The sequence below is a fragment of the Stigmatopora argus genome, chromosome 15 (genome assembly GCF_051989625.1).
Source record: "Stigmatopora argus isolate UIUO_Sarg chromosome 15, RoL_Sarg_1.0, whole genome shotgun sequence".
In the NCBI taxonomy this organism is placed as follows: Eukaryota; Metazoa; Chordata; class Actinopteri; order Syngnathiformes; family Syngnathidae; genus Stigmatopora; species Stigmatopora argus.
The window spans coordinates 8,265,119-8,282,973 of record NC_135401.1 but is presented as its reverse complement, the minus strand read 5'-3'; the positions used below and the strand labels follow the sequence as shown (position 1 = coordinate 8,282,973).

At 39.4% G+C, this 17,855-nt stretch overlaps 2 protein-coding genes across 6 annotated transcripts; one reads left to right on the top strand and one right to left on the bottom strand.

Moving 5' to 3' along the window:
* Positions 1 to 2,661: 2,661 nt before the first annotated feature.
* On the bottom strand, positions 2,662 to 7,956 carry mtfr1l (mitochondrial fission regulator 1-like). Its single transcript, XM_077621676.1, has 8 exons — positions 7,814 to 7,956; positions 6,822 to 6,958; positions 6,585 to 6,692; positions 6,409 to 6,518; positions 5,589 to 5,800; positions 5,144 to 5,510; positions 3,792 to 3,934; positions 2,662 to 3,717 (listed from the first exon to the last, which is right to left on the bottom strand). Exons 2-7 carry the CDS (start codon positions 6,834 to 6,836, stop codon positions 3,817 to 3,819), a joined length of 930 nt encoding a protein of 309 aa, XP_077477802.1. The 5' UTR covers positions 6,837 to 6,958; positions 7,814 to 7,956; the 3' UTR covers positions 2,662 to 3,717; positions 3,792 to 3,816.
* A 200-nt stretch (positions 7,957 to 8,156) lies between these two features.
* Positions 8,157 to 17,385, top strand: LOC144089443 (oxidation resistance protein 1). 5 transcript variants are annotated; one of them, XM_077620272.1, is made up of 16 exons: positions 8,157 to 8,299; positions 9,421 to 9,652; positions 10,494 to 10,699; positions 10,850 to 10,929; positions 12,154 to 12,243; positions 12,549 to 12,701; positions 13,500 to 13,631; positions 13,718 to 13,902; positions 14,230 to 14,549; positions 14,623 to 14,785; positions 15,016 to 15,196; positions 15,261 to 15,377; positions 15,940 to 16,092; positions 16,156 to 16,251; positions 16,322 to 16,395; positions 16,919 to 17,385. In XM_077620272.1, the coding sequence occupies exons 2-16, from the start codon at positions 9,555 to 9,557 to the stop codon at positions 17,052 to 17,054; spliced, it is 2,184 nt and encodes a 727-aa protein (XP_077476398.1). In that variant the 5' UTR covers positions 8,157 to 8,299; positions 9,421 to 9,554; the 3' UTR covers positions 17,055 to 17,385. The 5 variants fall into 5 exon arrangements, with proteins under 5 accessions (XP_077476398.1, XP_077476395.1, XP_077476396.1 ...); XM_077620269.1 differs by lacking the exons at positions 8,157 to 8,299; positions 9,421 to 9,652; positions 10,494 to 10,699; positions 10,850 to 10,929 and having other exon boundaries at positions 12,092 to 12,243; positions 12,552 to 12,707; positions 14,617 to 14,785; XM_077620270.1 differs by lacking the exons at positions 8,157 to 8,299; positions 9,421 to 9,652; positions 10,494 to 10,699; positions 10,850 to 10,929 and having other exon boundaries at positions 12,092 to 12,243; positions 14,617 to 14,785.
* Positions 17,386 to 17,855: the final 470 nt, after the last annotated feature.

Genomic DNA, 17,855 nt, shown 5'->3' with positions numbered 1-17,855 from the left:
TTTTGGCAGACAGAATGAATCTAATTATTGTGAACAAGCCATGCGGAATTTTGACCCAAAACTGACAGGTTAAGCATAGCTGCATTTGCTGGAAGGACAGATTACTTGATAAAGATTATTATTTTGACGTAGTCAGGTATAGCACGTCGCGGTTCTAAGATCAAGAGTTCAATCCCATGTTCTCTTTGTGCCTTCATGGGTTTTCTCTGGGTACTTTGGTCTCCTCCGACATCCCAAAAACATGAATGGTAAGTTGCTTGAACACTATCTAAATTGACCTTAGGTATGAGTGTGACCGTGAATGTTTTTTTTGTCTCCTTGAAGCCTACGATTGTCTGGCAACCAATTCCAGGTGTCCTCCACTTACTCCCCGGCGACCCGTGTGAGGATAAGCGTAACGGAAAATAAATGAATGAGTGTACGAACTGTTACCACCACAAGCTCAAATGTGAGCTACAAAGGGGGGAAAAGATATATCATATGTTTTCTTTTAAACTGGCTTGAATCAGTATTTTAAAAAAAATGGAACAATTACGCAAAGGCTGGTGCTCACGTTGCCACTACGCTCACGGGATCAGTTGCGCATTCTGCTCTGGTATTTCCTTTGCCTTTTTCCAAAGTGGAATGATACTCAGACTGGAAATGGGAGTGAGTCACAATTTGGCAAAGACAGAAAAAAAAAAAAGGATTTTTTTTTTTAATACTCACAAGATTGCGCTTTGTTCTACTCTTTCTTTCTGGAAATGTGACCCCAGAGCAGAGCTATTTCCATCCCCTTTTGGGAGGATGCAACGTGTTTATGACCATTAACTGTGACAACACCTGCAGTCCGCACAGCTGCACTCCAGATTGATGAACGGTCGCCACAACAGGTTTTAACAGATTTTGGCAGGCTCATCAATCAGTCAATAAATGATAATTATTTGGGCAAAAAAAGGGAAAGAGAAAAGCATGGCATCGATCAAACAAACAAACTTCAACACAGGTTGATTCATTGCAAATCCTTCTAATTAAAAGTCATTGGAAATCTATCACTATGAATGGGAGGCAAAGAAATAATTAAAAATACACTTCATCGTTATTGGGGGCCATCCCCAAAGTATTTCTGGTTTTATTAATCTTTATTTGATCTTTTTGAATATTTTAGATATAATGGATATTTTATTCTACATTATATAAGATGGATTAATATATATATACACACATACATATATATGTACATACATACATATATATGTACATATTAAATGTATTCATTCATAAAAAAAATATGATTTACAGTTTAAAAAAATAATGTTTTTAAAATTTAGACCTGACATCCACATATGTGAATATCACAATTTGAGCCATTTAGGCTTCAATTTTAACGTATTCACTGCAATTGACATACGTCAAATCCATTTGAACTGGGATGGCAGGCATTGAGTAATCATATTTCATGACGCTAGATGTCCAATTCAATTTGACGGGGTTCTGGCAGTAATTGAACCATATATGCGAGCCTTCCCGGTCATAATGAGTTGGACGTTTAGCACCAAAGCGTCAATGGCATTGAATTAACATTTGCCATACAAGTATGCACTGGGCTTCAGAATGTGATGTCCACATATGTGAGCTCCAGGTCTTTGCAGGGTTACATTTGACTTTTTAATCAACTCTGACTCTGACAAATGTCTCACTTGTGCGGTCATCAACAATATTGAGGATAATTAAAACAGGTCAAATGCAGAACAAATGAAATAGCACAGTTAATCAACACGGGTAGAGCAGCCAGGGGGGGAAAGTATTTCACAATAGGTAGGTTAAGTGATACAGTTCAGCAAAGCCAAACTAATCGTAGTTAGGTACTTGAAAGACGAGAGAAAAAGTAGCAAGAAAAAAAATGTGAATCAGAGGTCTATATTTAACAGGGCCTAATTATGACGATAAATCTCATTTTTAGAAGTCCCCCCAGAAACGCCTACATTCAGTAGGATAGCTATGGTGGAGTTGAACTAGGCCAAGGACTCGTTCAGAAATAGAGTGCAGCTTACTTTTAGGAGCAACTTCAAATCTAAAGTAGAATGGGCCAGATTTCATGCTAATGTTCAAGAGGGGTGTGATTATAAGTTACATTCATTCAACTCATCAACTTTTCTGTAGTTTAGCTGAGCCTTCCTGCCTCCTTGTGGAAACCTTTTATACTGCCCAAGCACTGCAAAATAGTGTATTGAAATTTTAAGTTTTATAAAAAAAAAATCATAGATCCGTTAGGGTGTGAAATAAGCAATTTTGAGATACAAGTCATCATTCAGTCATTTTGTTGTCTACAAAAAATAGATGCGACTGCTAAATTTTGTCAATGTGGTGATGATGTATAACTCAGGTGGTTAAGTATCATTTTCAGGCTATGTATTGCCACTACTAGTTGTGATTACTTTAAATAAAGGAATAACTCACAAAACGGCAAACCCGAAACCCCACTAAGTGGTCTTAATGCTGAATTTAATTTCCTTCCTGCTAATTCCTAATCACTAATTACCTTTCCCATGTATTTTAAATCCTTCAAATACAATCTGCGATATGAGTTTTCTATTAAAAACACAGATGTATAATAAAATACAGTTAACAGTTAAGTGATCACTGTGTAGTATTCTGTTAGTCATAAATAAAAAGTTAACATTTTCCAAAAAAGATCAACCCATCTTTATTTACATATGCTAACATGACAAAAATAATATCAACAAACGCGTTGCAATGGACGTGCTGTATTCAACCCAACAAAGAGGATCAATGCTGAGAAACTGAGGTAAATTTTAACTTGTCATGGTGCTCTGAAATGTCTTAACGATCTTTGTCATCTCTTAAAAGGATGCGTGAGGAAGTAAATGTGTCATGACAGCGAGGAATTATTGTGAGGGAGTTATTCCTACCCATATTGGTGGCTCATTATGAAAAACACATTACACTAAATCAATTTTGACAAATATCACACATTTTGTTAGGGAATAAGGGATAGGCTAATAAGAAAATGAAGTTGTGGCACAATCAGGGATGGGGGCGAGCAAAATCAGCCATCCGAGCAGGCAACAGATGTGCGGTAAGGCGTTACAAGGAATATTCATAGTCAAAACTCATGTGTTCCTATACAAAGTTATGTAAAACACACACACACTTCACTTATTTTTGCTTCATCGGGAATCCCTATTCTACATCAAAAGGCCGTCAAACGTTCGGATCCTTCAAAGGTCTTCATTCGAGGGTTGGAAAAGTTCCAAAAAATAGATATATATACTCCAAATACACTGTGTATGCTCCTTTCCACACGGGAACACCTTTTAATTGACCTAGAGTAATTTGTTTTATACGCGTGTCATCCCTAAACGCCATTTTAGAGTATATATAGGCTAGACATATACACACACAAATCGCTCTTATTTCCGTCCAAAGATCTAAGAAATGTTGTGCGTATAGTCGCAAACATGTTCAAGTATGATACAGACCTGCAAAATGTCCTAATTAAAAAGCCTCCTTTTCCACGCCGAATAAGTTACAAAGGATTCCTAAAAAGGGGCCACTGGTTGGTTACTCCTGGTTGAAAGTCATTGTTCTGAAACCTGGAGTGCAGAATAAACTATGCCATAGAGATTAGATTTGTTTACTAACTTGCAGCAGTCAGCTACTGCATGGAGGTCCAAGGAATAAAGTTGCATTGTATGACCGTTCATGATAAAACATCTAGAAATGGACAAAAAAAAAATCTCAATATGTTGACATTATCAGTGCCTGGATGAAAATGCTTTGCCACTTACATGGAGCAGCAGGACCGGTGAAGAGCTAATTCCGTTTCAAGGCAACACTGTCTTCTTCCTTCAGGACGAACTTTTTCCTCAGAGCTTCGGAGATCAGGGAAGCCGAATCCTCCTCTCTCAAAGACGTACAGCCTCTGTTATACCTAGGGTTGGGTTGGGTATTGTTTGGTACTTTTTAAAATGGTGCTGAAACAGTTCTTGAAATGATACTTTCCAAAAAAAACACCAAAAAAAACAAAAGGATAGACTACAAAGTAAATATAATATATATATATAAAAAATATAATATATATAAAAAATATAATATATATTTTTTAACTAGCTCTACAATGTATTGTGTCTGTCTTGCTACTGCAACCAAGAAATTTCCCGAATACGGGATGAAATAAAGTTCTAACCTAACTGTTGGGTTTATTCTGGGATGTTACTATATGTTCATTAAGAAGCTATAAATTAATTTGTGCTTTATGTTGGGACCAAGTAAGCACAAGGACACTTTCCCCCACAGCTGCTTTCGAGGCCAGTTAATTGTTTTCAGGACTATTGACTGAACAGGACACCTTGTTCCAGGCTGAGACTGTTGATCTGAGTTGGCAATGAAGATCTACAAGGGACTCTTAAATTGCTTTGACTTGGATTCCGGCAGATGGCGATAATCGCATTATTGTTTAAAAATATGGTCGCTCTGTTTACCTTGTAAAGAAATGATATGCTTATTCGTGCAAATTCTTACGCAGTTGTTTTGGTTTCTGATCCGCTCGGGTCACATTGTATGCTTACTTGTGCAAAATCTTATGCAGGTGTTTGTGGTTTCGATCTAATATGAGATTGTTGTGGCAGTTGTTTTTTTACCTTAATGGTGTTATTCGGTTAGCTTATGCAATTGTTTGAATCAGATTACATTAAATGTTTTGAGTATGGCGCGACTAAATGGACAGAGGAGGATGCCTCTTGAACGAAGGCGAGTTGGGAGTGATTTTCCTTGCACGTTGTAGCCACTGTGTTAAAGATGTCTCCCTGTTTGATTAAAGTGTATTAATAATAAATCTATCTTAACTAGGTCTGCAATGTCTCGTGTCTGTCTTGCTACTGCAACCAAGAAATTTCCCAAATACGGGATGAAATAAAGTTCTAACCTAACCTAACCTAAATACAAGCAAAATGGTGTTGTTGTAACACACAATAAGTGGGTGGCTTAAAAAAAAAAAAAAACATCTTGGTCCGGTTACTGGAACGGCACTAAACTGATACACAATGAAATTAATACCATACATTGATTACATTCTACAAATGTGTTAAGCACATTTGACCTGTGAATTAAATTTGAAATACATCATAAATCGAGTTTTTACCTATCTTTACTCATCTTCATGCGGTTCATGTCCTTCAGGATGTCCATTACGTCGGCAAAGCTGGTGGACTTGGACAGGGACACCGTGTCTTCCTCCGCCTCGCGGTAGTCCATGCTAGGCCGGTCCAGGTCGAAGGTGGCCGATGCAGTCATAGAGACCGGTGGGAGTGGGTCCGGGACCAGCTCCGACACTACCGACACCATGTCTTTGTCACTGTCCTCTTCATCTTCCTCAGTGACATCGCTAATAACGAAAGAGGCGGCTGCCGCGGCCGCTGGCTGGTAGGGAGTGGTTTCGAAGGGGGCCATGGAAAAGCTCATGGTGGTGTCATCAGGGGAGAGCAGATCAGGAGTTAAGGGGTTGGAGCCTGGAATGAAAGAAAGGAATGGGTAAAAAGATATCCAGTTTTAACCATCTTTACTTACAGGAAGAACAAAACATTCACCTGTGTCGCCGGCCACGATCTTTGCAATCTGCGCTCGAAGTTTGCTCAGCTCGTCCTGCAGGGCAGTAGTGCGGTTGAGGGCGGTGACCCCGGGCTTTCTCAAGCCCTCCACCCGCTTGCCCTCACGTCGGAAGTTGGGCACTGATGAGTTCCTGTGTAGAACCAGGAGCGGCGTGGGCCTCCACTCGTGTTTCAAAGGGCGACTGTCACTCCTGGAGAAATAAAAATAATAATACAAATGACGACTGACTGTATATAGTCACCGTCCCAGAACATGTAGGGCAGGACAGTGTACATTTCTTTATGGCTTTAACAGCAGTGCATTGACACGTTTAACCGGTACTCGGACGTTTGGTCGCCCGGAAGGCTATTGATAATTACCATTTAAAATTGTTGCTCAAATTCCCTAAATACAAACTGCGAATTATTATTTTGTCATACGAAATGCCCTATTAATTATCAGGCTAAAGAAAAGCTCCAAATTTCCCAGACTTTTATTGTGTTTTGTTGGAGAACTTGTTAAGACCCTGACTGACATCCCTCCCTAAGCGGACAACTCATGTACATACACACTCTTATACACTCACAAGTCCGCTCAGTGAAACTGCTCAGGGCCATTGTTGGCTTTGATTGATGCGTAATCCGTGTTGTTTTACCTTGTTTGGTACTCGGACGTTTGGTCGCCAGACGTTTGGGTCCGGGCGACCAAACGACCAAACGTCCGGTCACGCGTTTAACCGAGCGTCATTCATTCATTATGTATCAATGAATCCTGACTGGTGTCTACATCCAAAGGATAAGATAAAAGATCCCTCTTTACCGCACTCTGGCGTACGTCTCCTCTTCATCTGCAACAATCCAGGCAATATCTGCTAAGGTGGGAACCATGGGACCGTCCATTGGGCGAAGAGAAGGCATGCCAGGTAGCTCCTGATTAATACATATTAAAATCATGTATAAAAAATAACAAACTTTCAATGATAAAAGGGAAAATACCTGAAAACATGCTCTTTGTGGTGGTTTGAGCGGAAGAGTGGATCCTATTCTCCTCACCACGCTGCGAGTGGATCCATGTGGCTTGTTTTGCCAGATAGGAATAACGTCCTGCAAACAAACAAAACAAAGGATCGGTCGCTCCAAACCAAGAATCTTTGCTGTGCTGCAAAATGCACATGCCAGCACAGTCATAGAGTGCTAATTGATGCAGTGTCTGGAAAAAAAAGGCTGACTTACGGTTTCTGTTTCCATGGCGACAGCTCAGCTTGCGGGGGAAGCACCGGTGCTTTGGTGCTCTTAATGGCTCAAGACTGAGCAGATGTCACGCTAATCGGACAACTCTTGGGATGTAAATTAGAGATTAGTCAGAGCATCTGTTGGGGATACAAAAGCAAGGAGAGAAAAGTTTATATTGAGTAGCGTGAACTTTTATGGAACAAACTCATACAACGTTTTAAGGATGTTTCATTGTGATTCTTGAATTGAGGACATTGAAAAGTCACGAGAATATGCCAACCTGATTTGAATTAGAAACTAAACTAAAATCAACATCTATCCTTGTCAGTGGCCAGCAAGACATTAATATTATGAAATGTAAAAAAACAAAAGAGATTATTTTGTTTCTAAATAACCAGATAATATCGTCTCTTGCCCTAAGGGTTAAAATGTCAGATTGCAACAGAAGTAATGTTATATATTGACAATTCTGTCACTGATTTGCGAATTTCCATTATGTTATTAATATAGTTTTAGTTACTTCAAGGCTATATTTAGTATTGACTTTGAATAGTTTTGTCTCCTGTCCAATCAATGTCACATTGAAAGTAAACAATAAAAAGAAGTATTGATCGCACCAGGGTCTCTTACAAACAACGGGTGTACACTATTATGTGGAACAAAATCATGTTAAAGACATACAGAGTAAAAAGTATATGTAACAAAATGTAGTTTTGTTATTGAGGCACTGTTATAAATCATGCGCCATCAAAAAACAATAGCCGATCTCCTTTTAGTCACAAACTGATCAACACACTGCTGCTGATGTGAACTGTCAATAAATATGATTAGCCGTGAAAGCTAACAAAAACAAATACACACATACGTATATATAAGGCCGTGCGTTAGCATCGGTAGCGCAGACGATGACCCGAAAAGTATACATCCATTTTCTGGACGTTTAGTTGAAAATCAATGTTAAAACGACTAAAAACACAAAAAATAAAACTTACGTTCAAAAGCGGGTAAGATCGAGTAGATGAATTCTATTCCAGGAGCAGTTTATCCTTTTCGTCTTTCAATGTGAGTTATGTTGATGTTCATCAGCGGAAGCCGGTGGTTCGCTTCCGGTGACTGTTCCGTTGCTTTTTCCATCACTGCGCCCCTAGAGTTGGCGGAGAATACGCTTCAATAATTTTAATATAGTTGTAAAAAATTTTGTTTATGTTTTGGGAATATTTTGATGAAAGTGTTGAAACAACGAACAGTGCATTGTGTTACTGGAGGGCGGGTTGTTGTTGCGCCTATTTTTCATCTTTGATGCTACAAGATTTTCTCCAACATACTTCCGCTTTCGCAGGAAGTCGGCTCTTTGAGAAAGAGGAACTGGATTTGTTTTAAATTGACAAGTAGGCGGACCGTGACCACAACACAGCACGTGATATCATAAGACTGCAACTGGAGGATTGCGCAGCGGGGTTTGGCATCCCTAATGACCGGTATGTAAAAGCCTCAGTCCCTGCAAGTTTGCGGTTCATCTGTTTAGAAGCTGTATTATCCTTCCGATCCATTTCTGCTTGTCAGGCTGTGCGTACTTCCACCTGCGGTGATTTGACGCACACCCAAAACACTTCCTGGAATCACACTACGAAATATTTGCTTTGGCATACATTCTAAAAGAACGACATGCAAATATTTGAGATGTAAACAAAGCACCACGCGCTGTAAAGGCTGCAGGCCTTTGAAATGTTGCGGTCCAACGCTCTGATTTGAAGGTATATCACCATTACAAATGCATGCAGCATAGTGGTATAGTAGTTGAGTCTTGATTGGTATGATCGAGACACTGAAGGACAGTGTTTCACATTCATTGAGACACGTAACCATCAACAAAATCAAAAGGCGCAACACTACATTTAAAAGTCGCAAAATTACGCATTAAGACAAGTGGTTTCGTGATGGTGTACCCCCTAGTGGAATATGTATGTCACTGGAATAGATCTATAAACAAAGACATGGTTTTCAGTTGACAATATTTTTTTAGAGGGATCACAACTAATTGATAATCAAATTAATTGACATATTTTGATCATCGATTAGTTGTTAAGAGCCAATTTTGTGTAGAGTTATTGGTCATGTCATTTGCATTTTCTCTTTTTTTATGACAGGTTTGTGACTAAACTACCCTTAGTAACTAAATTGTAATACTACATTTATGAGGGGAATGATGATAATTGTTGAATTCACATGACCTAAAATGTTTTTTGTTCAATTACACGGTAACTAGATCTACATTAATTAATGGTACTTAGAGCATAATCACTGGATATTTTTCGTTAGGTTGGCTAGAGTTACGGTGGGAATCCCTTGAAAATTCCTGATCATTAAGGTTGTAAATTGTAACATGTTTTGAATTGTAAGAGAATGCACGATACTTTAAAATCTGTCTAATTTAAGAACAAGTTGCACTCCCTCTTGATTGATTTGATGTTCTAATTGCATTGTTCAACTGGACCCATTAGTCCACTTAGATCACTTTCCTGCATCGGCAAAAATCCATCCCAGTATGCAACCCGACCCCCCTCTGCACCAAAGTTAAGTTGCCACTTTGTGTTGTAAGCCGCAGATGCTGTAAAACCAGAGCAAAAAAAAGCAGGCCAGTCATGGGGAATGAGAGGAGGAGGAACGATGCCAGTCGAGCCCCATCATCCTTCTGCAGTGGGATTGCAGCATTGTCACAATAAAGAGACATAGATGATGGCTCAGTCCGTGAGGAGGATTGACATCTCCATGGAGAAGAAGCCGCAGAGTGACAAGACCCGGACAAGCTACCTTGGCAATGTGAAGAGCAGGTCAGGTTTACACAAAAGCAGGTTATGATATGCACTCGGCCGGGTTGTTTGTTTTATCGTACCTCAATTCACACGTTCATTCATCTCTGTTTATATTGAGATGTGTAAAAATGGCTGCATTGTGCAATGTTAGATTGTTTTTTTTCACACAAATGCAAGTAGCTGCAATCCAAATAACTCCTAATGAGCTATATCCATTCTTATTAACTTATGCTGAAGTCCAACTGGGAGTTTTGAAGAGTGTTTTACTCAGCCAAGGCATAACACATTAAACACGTGATGAAACTTTGGCGAAATATGTGTTAAAGTGCTTCCCCTATTTAAATTAATGCTAACCAAGATTTTCCCTCAGCATCTTTATGAACCAACGTAATGAGGTACCTGCCCAAATATGACATTACCCTCCTAGTGCCTGGAAACCAACATGAATTGACAATGTAAAAAGTGGTGCAGCTATCCAATGGAAGGGCTCTGAAGTTCATTGAATTTCAAATTTAGTCTGCATCTTAAGAAAAGAAAAATTATCCAGCTTTCATATCACAAGGCAATATTTTTTTTGTTCATTGAACCCTGCAATCTCCGCAAATAATTAAGGCTGCACTAAAAGGGGGTTGAAGTTCCTGATTTGATTGCTAGATAATATTTCAATATCTTACAGACACCTTCAAACATAGCTTTGAATTTTTTACCAAAGTTTTGGCATTCTTAAGGTTAGCCATATTTGGTGGTGCTTGGAGAAAAGAATCTTTGGAGGTAGTATGCTGTTTGAAAGTATCAGGGTGTTGAAGTCAATGTAATTTTGAAACCAATAGAGAGTATCTTTTTCATTGTGTGTCTTCAGGCTGGGCTCAAGACTCCAATCTGGGGTCTCTCAGCCTCCAACATTCACAAAGCGGCCCTGGGACAGTCAACCTCTGGCCCGAGGCTTGCATGACCCTTCAACTAGAAACCTGTATGAACACCATCAGTACCAAATTGCCCCTGTCCAACCTGTGGACCACATCCCACACATTCGAAACCCAATTTTGCGGCAGTACTACCTGCAAGGTAATATGTTAGTCAAATTTACAACTTTTCCTACTCAAAAGATTTTGAACTTGAGGCTCCAACTGACATGTTTTGTAAATTCAATCTCAAAATTGTGTTTTTTTTGTGTGTGTGTGATGTTAAACACTTGACCTTTTGGTTCGGTGGCAGGCACCTCATGGGATGCCAACAGTGCAGTGAAGCAAGAGCAAAAGGGCCGATTGCTACATAAAGGCAAAAGCAACAGTACGGTCAGTGACACACTTTTATGTAGTATATATCTATGATTTAAAGTTTTGGAAATGTACAGTGTTGATAAGAGTTTTATGTCTTGGAAATGGTATTGTCCAACATTCAGTTCACCGACAAGAGCTTCGGTTCGCATGGATATACTCAATGTATTTCAGAGTCTCTTTGAAAAATACAGTAGGATTAATGCATTTTCGGATGTTTCCTCTAAGGCACATGTGTCAAAGTGGCGGCCCGGGGGCCAAATCTGGCCCGCCGCATCATTTTGTGTGGCCCGGGAAAGTAAATAATGACTTTCTGTTTTAGGATCAAATTAAAATGAAGAGTATAGATGTATATTAAATGTCCTGATTTTCCCCCTTTTAAATCAATAATTGTAATTTTTTAATCAATTTTTTTCTGTGTTTTTAGTTCAAAAATCATTTTGTAAAATCTAAAAATATAAAAAAAAAAAAAAGGTAAAATAAACATTGTTTTAGATCTATGAAAAACTGAATATTCAGGGCTTTTAATCCAGTTCTTTTAATCCATTTATAAAAAAAAATCTAAATATTATATCTAAAATGGTCCGGCCCGCATGAAATCAAGTTGACGTTAATGTGGCCGGCGAACCAACCCGAGTTTGACACCCTTGCTCTAAGGTAATGTCTGTTTTTTACATTCATAAAGTAAGCTCTTGATTGGGAATAATTAACCAGACTTGTGTCTTTTAGACAAACAGTGTTCTTGCGACGAGCCCGATTCACTTTGACCTTTGAGCAGAAATCCACTTCGTTGCTATGGTTACTTAGTGCACTTTAAATGAGCGTTTTAAGTTTTATTTGAGGGGGAAAAACATAACGAACAGGAAATAAGTCATTGCTCGCCATGTTCGTCATTAAATGAGGCTGTTTATTGCTATTTGTTAACTCACTTTTATAGATTCAATTGTTACTGTAATATTCCTCTTCTGAACTCCACATACCCCAAAATGTATTTCTCTCTTTTGTTTTGTATTATTAACCTATGCTACAATTTTGATAACTCAAGAACAATTAAAATGATTACTTTAAACAGAAGCATACAAACAGACATCCAGAAACAAATAATGTACTAACTTCCGCCATCAATAGGTTTTCCCTACTGTCATAGGTTATGGTGAATTACAAATGGAATATGAATGTATTGTATCACAACTATTCTTTTTCCAGATAATGTGGTTGTTGTTTTTTTCCTTCTCCACCCAGGATGAGTCAGTGTTTTGTATCTCATCCCAGTTCGGCTCCCACTGCCGGTCACAATCGTCACCTTTGTGTTCGGCCCTTTTTCGGACGGAGGTAAGAATCAGCAATTGTCACATGGTGGAATTTTAGTTGTTGTTGTTGTCTGGATTTTACAGGCAAATCAGCATGACTGCAGCAAATGGTCATGATCAAAAAGCTGATTCTTACAATCCATGCTGATGCATTCATACTCTTTCTTTTCTTTGTCTCTCGTGTCTTAAATGGTGTCATGTGGACCTCTGCTATGAGTACAAACACAGTAAAGGGAGGGCTAAAATGCAGGCAGAAAGAGGAAGTACTTGACTGTTGCTGAGCTATATACGGGGTCAGTCACTCATAATATGGCCTCCTTTGTTAAGCAGCAGCAATCTGAGGTGGGAAAGACCGCCGTAGCAGCCAACTTGGATGCTTGTAAGAAGAAAATGATGCTGGAGACGGATTCAGATGTCTCGGGTCAACACGCTACTCCTGCTCAGTCACCTTTGCCGGAAGCAGAATACGACAAACTGCTGGTAAATGTAAATTGTCCTGTTTTTATACTGTTAAATTGTTTGCACTTGCTTTGCTCATTGACTATTTACATTATTTAAGGACATTGATTAATTAGTTTTATAACCTTTTGTCTTATCCAAAGTTGTTTAACAACTTCTGGAATATGTGTATAAATAGACAATATTTCCAATAGTTCCTTGGCAATCTACATAATGGGCACAGCTGAATTTCTAAAAGTAGCAAATTAACAGGTTCTCTTAATTATTTACTATGAAACTAACTTTGGATACAGTATAAAAGTATTTTTTTTTCTACCTCGAATCTTACAATGTACTCGTTCGTATGTGAAGTTTGACAATTGGTGGCCAATGTGAGCCATATGTCTGCTAAATAAACATTAAGTGGATACTCGGTTGGAACTATTTAGGATAATTTAATGGATGAATGAATGCATGAATGAAGGAGTTATGGGCAATGCATTCTGGTGTGTAGGATTCTTTTTCTTTTATAAAAACTGAAACAAGGAACAAAGAAAAGGAAACATGTTTTGTGTGAACAGATTTTTTCCCCAGGTGTCAACTTATTAAACAGGAATTGTATATAATTGACAGAAAATAAAAATTTAATTTACATCAGATTTATTTGAGAATGCCTTTTACTGTAAGTTACAGAAGTTAAATGAGTACTTCTAATTTTACTACAGTTCACATAGTACTGTATACGTATTCCACCTCAGGATTCAAGTTTGCAATTTTACAACTATTTTCGATGCGATTGGATCACTCATTCACTCACCAAACATATTTTAATGCAAAAAGGATGTAGAGGCGGTTCCAATGCCTGACGGACAGCTTTGCCTTTTGGCTCTACCGCCCGAGTGCTGCCCGGGCGAGGGTCCGGATGCCACGCCTTACCTCAAATTGTTCTGCCGCCACATCACAGACCGCAAGGTAAGCTAAAACTCTAGTTCTGAGTGTCTGGTCAGCTTTCAACCGGAATGTTTTTAAAAACGATATGTTCTCTTCGCCCTCATCAGGGCATCGTGTCCGGTATCCTCCTGGTGACGACGAACAAGCTCTTTTTCGACCCGTGCAAGACTCACCCACTCGTGAAGGAGCACGGCTGCGAGGAGTACCTCCTGTCATGCTCTGTGGACAAGCTGACATCTGTCTCGTTTTTCTCGGACATCTCACATGTTCGTTTTCACTACTCCCAGCATAGGTAAAGTAGTCTGCTTGGAATATATGTGTATATATATATAACCATTTCATACACTGTGTTGTCAAATCTAATCAAAAGCCTTTTATTGTCATCATACACAGATGCGTATAACAAAATTGGTGCTGTTGTGATTGATATATCGCATCTCCTACCAAGAGTAATTAAATCCTGGCGACTGTAGAAAAAGTTTGCCTCGCAGATGTTTGTAAATAACGATAAGATCGAGAAAACAAAACACCAAACTGGAGAGCAAAGAGCCGCTGCACCCGTGCGCACCGCCATCTTGGAATATCAAGTCATTCTAATCACAAATCCTTTGCTTTGCAGAAAAAAAGGGAAAAAACTTTTCCACCGGCTGAAAAATGCCAAAAGCCAAGAACCAAAAGGGGAGTCGCTCTCAATTCTTGCACCTGTGGCGCTCTCCAATTTGAGCCTAAAAGAAGAAGCTGCTGCTGCAGGAAGCGAGCAAACTTTGAGTGCAAACGCCTCTGAGAAACAGCTTGATGGGAGCCCATTTGAGATTTTGTCAGAAGCCTCCGGAGGTCCTCTTGGTGTGGCCGCCAGCTTCTGCTGCGGAGCTTCAGAATTATCCAGTCAAGGGAGAACAGACGAGGCTCCGTCCTCTTCTGTGAGCAGTCCGACTGCAGGTACCGATATAGTGGCGCGGTATTCTGTCATTCCTACAGATTTGATAATACATGTTATTTTTGTAAGCTACAGTTTCTAGAAGGTCTCCAGCCAGAAGTCCCAGCTCTGTTATGTTTGTACGGCTGCGGGTTCAGTCGTCTGCGGGATTAAAAAGGCGTGGCGGAGGGTTCCAGTTTAGCGGGAATGAGCCTACCGCTACAGTACGGGAATCTTGGATTGCACTTTCAGAAGAGAGGTACACTAACTCTTGGGATTTCAGGTCACAAATCACAAGAAGTTTTGTCTTTGGGCCACTGACAGAATTATGAACTGTTTTCAGAAAGCTGGAATGTATTCACATTTTTTTTAATGCATAAAAATAGCCAAGTGAATGTTTCGCCACCAAACAAGAAACACTTGTTTGTTGACGCAGCTGCTGACCTATCCGTCCGTCCTGAATAGTTGCTTTCTGTCCTCCCACTTTAGCTCCGACGAACTGCACGCTTTTCTCCAGCACCGTCGACCAGACTTGTGTCTGCGCACGGGAGGAGGAGAAGAGGACTGGGAGGCGGATTACAACGAAGAGTTTGTACTGGTTGAGGACAAAGACGAAAAGGAGCAGGTGGACTTGTTACAGAAGCAGCGTGGCTCTGGGGACGACTGGGAGGTGAGCATTGAGAAATGCAAACAAGGTCTGTTTTTAACAGAAGAACTTGCCATTCTGTTTGCAGATGGTGTTGATGGAGGACAACAGGGACAAACCAGGCCTGTTCATTGAACGAGACCCTGAAGGACTTCATGCCATTGTGGAGAATAGCCATATTTTGGAAGCCTCACATGTCAGAGAGGTCAGTGAAATTATTTCCTGGAAGTCCCTGTAGTTATCACACTTGCTTTAACTCGACCACAACGGGGCGTTGTAGCACAAAAATATTTGCATTGTCTTGACTTTTGGAGTGTCGGGTTACTTTTTTTTAAAGATCATTATAAATTTTAAGGTCCTCACTGTTCTCTTTATGAGCTTTTACACAATAGGTTTCTACTTAACTTGAAGTTGCTTGATTGCTAGTACTTCAGTTTAGCATTCAGCCAAAAACACATAAAGGGTTGGTTGCCACAATTTGGGGACGGTTTTCACACCATCAACAGGTCATGATTTTTTTCCTTGTAGAAGGCACAGTGATTTCTGTTTTCCAGCAGCTCTCAGTTGTGTTAAACATGTAAATAGAATTATGATAATTAGTCATTTAAAACAAACAACACTTTGATTTCCTTTTAAAAATTGTCAAAACGAAAATCTCATTAAAAAAATGACCACCAATTCTAAAGTGATTACTGATTGTTTAATTGCCAGGTTAACAGGTTTGTCCCATAGTTTTTTATTTCTTCTTCCAACCCTCCTTTACTCAGCTGTACAAAGAGTTGCCCCCCAAAACAGTGGGTCACACCTGGCAGCTGGCGTACAGCACATCTCGCCACGGGGCCAGCCTCAAGTCCCTCTACCGCAAAGTGAGCCTGGCGGACTCACCCAATCTCCTCGTCATCAAAGACACCCTGGACGAGGTAATGCTTCCACTTTACAGCGTCACTGGAGAGGGTGCCATAACCTCTTCTTTGCGTCCTCAGGTATTCGGGGCATTCCTCTCGCACCCTCTAAGGCTCAGTGAGAAGTTTTACGGCACAGGAGAAACATTTCTCTTCATGTTGCATCCTCGATTCAAGGTCATTGTCATGTTGTGCCATATGAGATGATAGTTCAATGCACATAAATGTACGTTCTGTGTTTTCGTAGTGCTTCAGATGGACTGGAGAGAATTCCTTTTTCATTAAAGGGGACCTAGACTCGTTCGCCATTGGCGGAGGAAGGTAAATTTTGCGTTGAACAGTTTGGCAAGCATTTGTATGCAGATTTTTCTTTTCCTAATCTTATTTTTTTTACTATTTTGATGTTAAAAAATTGCTTCACGCCATTTGGTGAGAACAATAATCAATTGCCGTATTTTTCGGACTATAAGTCGCACCAACAAAACAATGCACAATGAAGAGAAAGAAAGAAAAATAAATAAATAGATATACACATGCATGCACATGTATACAAACATATCAGTTGGATTTTTTGGAGGGCATTTTTTTATTTGACCAGATCCCAAAAACAAACATACGTTAAAATAACAATAGTAAAGCAGATTAAATAGGCGTGTCAACATTTTTTTTTTCCAGATAACTGTTGCCAAAAAACAGAGTGGTCAGAGAGGAAAATTAAACATAATAAGTCACATGAGTATTAGTCGCAGGCCCAGTCAAACTATGAAGAGTGCGAGATATAGTCCGGAAAATACAGTAAGTTTGTAAAGAATTTTAAAAGTGATTCTATTTTTTTTTCCGGCAGTGGCCACTTTGGTCTATGGGTTGATGAGAATCTGTACCTGGGCCGCAGCAGCCCCTGTTACACCTTCAATAACTGTTGCCTCTCAGAAACAGACGACTTCCGGATCATGGAACTGGAAGTGTGGACATTTCGCTGAGGCGTTCCACCTTTTGCTATTTTTTTACTGGCTGTCATTTCTCAGTACCAGGCAGGTCAGCCAGTTGGATTTATTCACACAGTTGAACGGATTAGGGTGAGTCAATTTTTGGAGCACTGGCTGCCACAAGGGATAATTTAATAGCTGACGCATTCCTGCGGGCATGCTCTCATGTGTGAATCACTTGTTATTTATTATGGAAGAGCTCCGCATCTTTATGCCGGAAGCCACATTAGTTTGTAAAAATATTAAATAATGCTCCTGTTTTGACAGGATGTCTTCATTACATGTCAAAGGCTGGTGAAATAAAACAGATGGCATATATTAGGAATTATAATCATGATATTCTTGGTTTGGGCTCAGGTTTGATGCTGCTTTTGTATTGGGGGAGGGATTTTAAGGCGATTAGGACTCATTGGCTGAAACAGATTCATTTGCGGGTTCAATATTTTTTCAAAAAGGTGATTTTTGACACTTTGAAATTTGGAACTAAATAACAGAACTAAACTTTGTCATAAGTTTTCCGTCTTTTTTAAAAAAAAATCTAACTCCTAAGCTGAAATTTATGTAAGGGAACCAAATTTTAGCTCTGCCGGTGTTTGAAGTGCACGTTTAAAGTTTCAAGAATAAACACTGTTAAAAATAATGCCTCTCTGACAGCAGAATTTTAAAATCTGTTATACATTTGAGGACATTTTTTATATAGTACTAGAATTCAAACACATCAGGTTAAGTAAAAAACAAAAGATAGAGACAACACAGTTTATTTTTCTGGTATAAAAAGAGATATTGGGTCACAGT

What these genes read in the sequence shown, in the direction of transcription:
- LOC144089443 (XM_077620272.1), top strand. Translation starts at nt 9,555, where the DNA reads ATGATGGCTCAGTCCGTGAGGAGGATTGACATCTCCATGGAGAAGAAG. An exon ending in CTTGGCAATGTGAAGAGCAG is followed by an intron (nt 9,653 to 10,493) that starts GTCAGGTTTACA and finishes GTGTGTCTTCAG; the next exon opens with GCTGGGCTCAAGACTCCAAT. An exon ending in TTTCACTACTCCCAGCATAG is followed by an intron (nt 13,903 to 14,229) that starts GTAAAGTAGTCT and finishes TTTGCTTTGCAG; the next exon opens with AAAAAAAGGGAAAAAACTTT.
- mtfr1l (XM_077621676.1), bottom strand. An exon ending in CACAAAGAGCATGTTTTCAG is followed by an intron (nt 6,519 to 6,584) that starts GTATTTTCCCTT and finishes TGTATTAATCAG; the next exon opens with GAGCTACCTGGCATGCCTTC. An exon ending in ATGAAGATGAGTAAAGATAG is followed by an intron (nt 3,935 to 5,143) that starts GTAAAAACTCGA and finishes ACCCAACCCTAG; the next exon opens with GTATAACAGAGGCTGTACGT.